Raw genomic sequence first — 6,913 nt, forward strand, 5'->3', positions numbered from 1 at the left:
GCGGGGACGTCACCCCCTCCGATTATGTTTTGTAGGTTCCCACCCTACAGCTACACCGCATGTCGCCTATATCGCCGTCCAAAAGGAGTTTGAGTCCGGGTCCGGCCAGGAGAAGGCCCCGGGTGATCTAGGATTATCAAAATGCACTCCAACTAGCACGCATACATCCCCAAACTGTATCATGTACTCCCCATCTCCCTCCAGGTTCTTTACTTTACACACGAGATACAGGGCTTGCATTATAATACTGCTATAAAAATATAGCTTCATTATTATTTTATAATACCTTAAAATGTGTGCCTGCCAAATACCGAAACAAAAACTGTAAAAGAAACTAGGGATCGGAGAGAGTATCACGTGTTTTTCCCAAGATTTTTAAAAACCTTCTATCATGCGGAAGACAATGTGCTTTGATTAATGGGCCCGTTGAGTTTCTTAAAAAAAGTAATTAAAATTAAAAAAATGTCATATAACTGAGATGAAAATTGTAACTTATAAGTCATTTAAATATTTGGATAAATTTGCGTATAAGTAACTTATAAATTGATAATATATTTGGTAAATCATAACTTACAACTTTATACTTACAACTTTATACTTATTATGAGAAAAAATTAAAATATAAATTATAAATTACATGAATTAATAACTTTGATACATAAATATAAAATAAAAAAAACAAGAATAATAACATTGAGATAAAACTATATAATATATACACTATTTATCTCGAGAAAAATAAAGTTATACTATTGGTCCCGATTAAAAAAGCAAATAATTTAAAATTTATTCAAAAATGTTGAAATTAAAATATTTAGAAATTTGAAAATTAAAATTTGAAGTTAATAATTTAAAATTTGAATATAATAATTGTAATATATTAATATAAAAATAAAAGACAAAATTTTAAAATATATTAAATAATATATATATATATATATATATATATATATATATATATTACAACCGGTAAACATACAGAATTGGCATGAATGATGAAAAAGCAAAATGGCAATGTTAAATCGAAATGCACAGAAGTTTGTTATGGAACAACAAACCAAGGAGTCGCTCGTACAAAGGAGTACTCAATCTTTCTGAACTGTGATAGCTTCAAGAGCTCAGACATTAGAACACCAAAAGTGTAGCTGTAAATTCATACTGCAGTAGACTAATTCTAAAAAAAATGAAAATAAAATTCATTCAAGTCTTTAAAAACATAATATTTTTTACTCGAAAAGCTTTCACCTTGGACGAAACTATAAACCACATCAACGAAGAAGAGAAATTAACAGTGAATAAAGCATTTAAACATACGACATAAAACACTACATAGTTAAGTTCAACTGCTGCGTCGTAGACCTTACAGAAACATATGCTTAGTTGTGCCAACATAAACAAACGGGGACTTGACGGGAGGGAGAGGGAGGGGGGACTTAAACAGATGCCTCTGCAATTTATTTATATTACGACCATTCCATAAGATAGTAACTGCACTTCTTTAACTCTGATTATTCTCACCAGCAATCAGATCCATAACTGTACGCTTTATACTCCCATTATTTTTTTCCAAAACGGTCTTGTTCTTCTCCTTATCTGAGAAACCCTGCACACCACAATTAACAAACTGTTAAACACTATCCGCATGAATGGCTAAGAAATATAGATCGCATGATCATTCTTACCATTTCCTGCAGCTCAACAAGAATAGTATCCCACTCATCAGATGTACCAGAGTCATCATCAGATCGCTCCATGTCTTCATTCAACCTCAATACTTCCTTCTGAACATCACAGAGGTCATCAACAGATTGTTCCCAGTCATATGCATTCCTCCTCAATATTTCCTTGTTCAAATCAACTTGCTTGAACCCCATCTCGTCAAGTTCTTTCAAAAGGGTCTGCTCCTTGGTATCAACATCTGGAGAGAAGGTTTGTACAGGAGAAGTTGCAATGGGTGCAGCAACTTCTGATAAAGTAGAAGTTTCAACAAGGGAAGATGCTGCAATAGGAACAGTGTTTGACAAGGTCCCTCCAACTAGCAGGGTATCATTAATTGGAAAATTAAGCTCCTCATCAGGATTTGAAGGTGCACCAGTCGCCGGTTCTACTAGTTCGGCAGGCTTTTTCCCGTTGTCAGTCTTGCTAAAAATGCTGTCAACCAGTTGTGGAACACTAGCGTCTTCCTTTTGTGGATCCATAACGCCACCACTAAAAGGAAGCATATTCAAGTTAAAGTTATGCATGTTTCTCTCGTTCACAGCTTCAACCTGCAAAAAGTTCTCATTCATTTCTTGACAAAAAAAAGTACTGGTTCTCGTTCATGAATAGTAGCTAGATGGCATCTGTCAGGAAAACAGTTACCTCGATGAGAACCCAAACAAGTTGTCCAAACTTTTTTCCTGATGGTGCAGCCATTCTCCAATAGGAAATATAACGGCCTGGATTTTCAGGAGCCACAAAATCTACTGCAATGTCGATTTCAGTACCCACAGGACAACCATCAGCTGGCATCTGCATCCACAGGAGACAGCAAGTCATTGCACATAGTTCCCATTTACTAAAAATTAAATGTTATGTGACATGCTTACGCAAAAAAGTATGACTTATATCTCTATAACATATATAGTCTCTTTAAAGTGGAAGTTCTAACCTCCACCCCAGCAGAAAATATCTTGCTCAACACATCTCCCCCAATCCACACAAGCTGTGAAGCACTTGGCCAAACAACATTGCCATTATTCTTCACCCGCCAAATCTTGGTGAATGGCGTAGATGGGGCCATGACAGTTCCGTCAATAATACTAACATCTTGAACGAAATGGCAGCTCAGCTTAGATCTACCTGCAGAACCTCTCAAGACTTGTGGAGGAAGTTTAGGAGGATACATTCCTCGGACAGGCTGCCTCAGAAAATTAAAACTGAGTCAAAATTTATATCTTTAATATAACAAGTAATTGAAAATAAACATTTAGATTTACTTACAGGCTTACACAGCCCTTTCAGTGAGAAAGGATGCCTATAAGTAACTGGTCGATCCATCCTCAAGTAGTCCACGTCATTCCCAAAATCTCTAAAACAGATACTACACAGGTCATAATCCTCTTTCCTACATTAATGTGTTTAGGTTTTAGTGATACTTAATGAAAATATATTTAAAATTAAACTTCATTCATACTTCCTTACACTTTAGATTTGAAACGAGGTCCAATTATTGGATGAACCCCACAGCCATCACAGCGTACCCCTCTATGGAATATGCTGCCACTGCCATCATTGTGGCTGTAGCTCTTTTTAAATGGTACCGTTAGTTGACCGGGTGGACCGTACAGCCGTCCCGAAATGAATGATGCTGAATTATCTAATGGCACACCTAAGAAAGGACAATCACCAAAAGAGTTGAACCCAACTTGAGACCCAAAAGAGTTCCCAGACTCAGCAGCATCTTTAGTCCCTGAAACACCCTCTTGGGGTGATAAAATGGAACCAAGACTGTTCCATCCCATATATGATTCATTTGATTTCTCTTTTAATTTTTGAGTAGTACTGCCAGTATCGTTACTTGGAAAAACACCAACACCAAGTAGGTTGGGAGATGGATTGATAGTCGAAGACCCAACTGAGAATTTGTTGCCATGAGTAGCAGCATCAAGATCCTTGCCTTTAGATTTGGCAGCCTGTGTGGTTCCATCAAACTTTCCATTGCTGTCGTCTTTATTCACCTGTGTAGTTGTATTTAATGATGGCACACTTTTCGTTCCAACAACCTCTTTAAGGTAGTAGAGACCTATCTTTGATAAAGTATCAAGTATCTCATTGTATACTGGTGGAGAGCCTGTAGTATTAGATCCCATTTCAGTTGGGACTTTCGATAGCTTTTCAAGGATAGCCTTTGGAACAGATTTCAAGATTTCAGGGACACTGCCATCCAGATTTTGCAATGAAGGCTCAACTCTAGGAGATCTCACGGGAGTAGATCTTCCACTGGACGTACTATGAGATTTGACACTCCACTCCGTATTCAATGTTACAGATATCCTCAAAGGATTCAGGTGCTGCCTCCCTATATCCTCCAGATCACTGTCATCAGCCAATGTCACCACATCACCATCTTCATCTAGATATGTAAGAGTAAGCTCAGAACCGGGAGGAAAATTGAAGAGAGAGTTAATATTTTGTCTCAATCCGTTCATGTTAAGGTCGAACTCTTCTCCAGTAATGGATGCATTGAAACGCCTAAGAGTTTCGCCAAACTTAACCTGTACAGACAATTTATGGTGAGAGAATGAGGCATGTGGATCACGGAAAGCAGAGCCCAAAATCAGGGCAGCACATACAAGCAATTAACTTCGAGAGCAAGTGTTCATTTATACATAATGGAAACATTTAGTTATCAAAAAGTGTGTATAGACCTATATATTTTAGGGTAATTATATATGTTTTAATACAGAATACTTTCAAGTGCAGGGTGGGGATAAACATTCGATCCTAAAAACACTTTCATCGGGAAGGGGTGGTAATAAGCCTGCCATAAGCTCATCTCGGAATCCTGAACCAAATATACATTTACCCCGCATATACGCTTATAAATTCAGTAATACATAGACCAAATGATTCAGACAAGAAATCCACAGCTGCAGCTTTAGATCAGATCAAATAAGTACTTCAATATATGCATGCAAGAAAGAAGAGATACAGTTAAATCAATTCCAAACATACCCGACAGTACAGCAATATAATTTAAATGAAAACAACTCAATTCAAACCACAATCTATTTTAGTACTCACACACCACTCTTTTGCATGCACATATAGATTCAAAAGCAATTGATCTCTATTTACAACAAATCATTTTAATTATCAACCAAACAAAACCCTTCAGCTAACAATCATAAAGATAGTAATATATTAAAAAAAATATAACCCCCAATTTCAAAAAAAAAACATTTTTAATCATAATAAAACTTGCACCTCGACTCATAAATCATGAATTAATTTCAAAAAAATAAAACTAGCCCACGTAATTAAAAGCAAAATCTTGGAAAACCATACTCTCAATTACATAAAAAAAAAAAAAAACAAAGTGCGTGTGCGTGTTGTGTGATATTTCAAGAAAGGGGCAAAGAAAGTGTAAAAATCGAACCTTGATGACAATAGTAGACTCCATATCGAAACTTGTATAATCCCTAACCCTAGAAATCAAGATTGGGGGTGTTGTTATAGCTTGTAAGAAGACTGTTCAATTTAGAGCTTTATGATCGCATATAAGTACGAGTGAGCCCGATCCTATTCTCTTGTGCCCTCTGTTGGTTTTGCATATATAGCTAAAAAACAGATATATTATTAAGACCGTGTTTGGATATTTATCTTCTTCCCGAAGAAAAGAGAGAACAACAATGCTAAGGAAACTCAAAAGTCGTAACCAGGGGCCCGGTGCTATCTCTACATATTAATGCTACGTAAGCTTAAGTCTCGGCCGCACGTGAGAAAATGCCCAAAATAACCAAAATTCAGAGGTGGTTGTCTAAAATATCCACGCTCAAAACAGGTACTCAAAATAATCATTTGAACACGCGTATAGCATATGCGTATACAATACACGTATACATCAAATGCGTATAGTTTTAAAATTTTTCTATGAGCTGACCTGACACAAGTAGCATACGTATATTCCGTTCACGTATAGCTTGCATACGTATATAGTGTATGCGCATAGCTTTAAAATTTTTACAATATGCGCATATGTTGTATGCGTGTATAGTACACGCATATCTTGTATGCGTATTTGTCTGGTTATTTTGGGCACCTGTTTTGGTTGTGGGTATTTTTGGGCAGCCCCAAATAAAATTTGGTTATTTTGGGCTTTCACCCTTTATTTATTTATAATTTTCTTGTTAGAGATGTTTCTTTTTATTTATATTTTAAATATTTTTGAAAATAATAAAATTTTATAAAATAAAAAGTAAATATATCTACTACTTTATATATATAATACTAATCGGTCTTACTAATTTACTCACTTTTTTAACTTTTTCTATTACTTTATAAATATCCGTATTCAACCCAAATGTAAATAAATGAGAGGGACGGAGGGAGTACTAGCTTTCTCAAAGCCTGGGAAGCTTTATATATTATATATGCTTTTTATATATTAAGATTCTTAAATGATGATGATTATTATTATTTAAATTATTATTGTATTTAATGAAAATCCATGTTTTTATATTTTTAAATTATTATATTCTCTGCACTCTGACTTTATTATACTATTTCTTCAAATTTAATTCATTTTTTTCAATAATATATACAATTTAATAATATTTTTAATTTTCTATTTAATGTCAACTAAAACTTGTAATTAAATTAATAATTTCGAATTGAATTTTGTCATTAGTTGTATTACCCCCGAAAAGTAATAAATATAAAATATTAACTTAGACTTATTGTATTGCCCCTGAAAATAGTAAAATATAGACTTATAGTTACTATTTTGTCTTTGACAACCAAACGCCATTAAATAATTTACACCAATTATATATGGAATATAACTAAGGCTTTCTTCATTTTTGCTAAAAGTTACTGACTCCGTTCCACACAATTCTCTACATTGGGTTTGAGTACAAAATTTAAGAAAAAATAATAAATTAATGGTGAAAAGTAAGAAAAATTGAGTAAAATAATAGAATCGATTAATATGTAATATATAACGTGGGTACAGTGCTGAAAAATAGTGGATGTGGTTAATTTTTATATCATAAAATTTTATAATTTTAATAAATTTTTGAAATATAAAGAAATGATAGAGACGTCCAAAAAACTGTAAAAAACAAATACTTATACGTATGTTTAGAAGCGTATAGATTTAAATAATAAATAATGATATTTTAATTTACTAAAAGCAAAATATGGTAAAGTA

At 34.1% G+C, this 6,913-nt stretch overlaps 1 protein-coding gene across 2 annotated transcripts; it reads right to left on the reverse strand.

Annotated features, from left to right (window-relative positions):
• Positions 1–1,259: 1,259 nt before the first annotated feature.
• On the reverse strand, positions 1,260–5,380 carry LOC141687106 (protein JOKA2). Of its 2 annotated transcripts, none has more exons than XM_074492270.1 (7): positions 5,141–5,380; positions 3,184–4,256; positions 2,983–3,070; positions 2,651–2,899; positions 2,362–2,511; positions 1,683–2,267; positions 1,260–1,603 (listed from the first exon to the last, which is right to left on the reverse strand). In XM_074492270.1, exons 1-7 carry the CDS (start codon positions 5,162–5,164, stop codon positions 1,499–1,501), a joined length of 2,274 nt encoding a protein of 757 aa, XP_074348371.1. In that variant the 5' UTR covers positions 5,165–5,380; the 3' UTR covers positions 1,260–1,498. The 2 variants fall into 2 exon arrangements, with proteins under 2 accessions (XP_074348371.1, XP_074348370.1); XM_074492269.1 differs by having other exon boundaries at positions 2,983–3,106; positions 5,141–5,378.
• Positions 5,381–6,913: the final 1,533 nt, after the last annotated feature.

Source organism: Apium graveolens, chromosome 9 (assembly GCF_009905375.1).
Source record: "Apium graveolens cultivar Ventura chromosome 9, ASM990537v1, whole genome shotgun sequence".
Classification (NCBI taxonomy): domain Eukaryota; kingdom Viridiplantae; phylum Streptophyta; class Magnoliopsida; order Apiales; family Apiaceae; genus Apium; species Apium graveolens.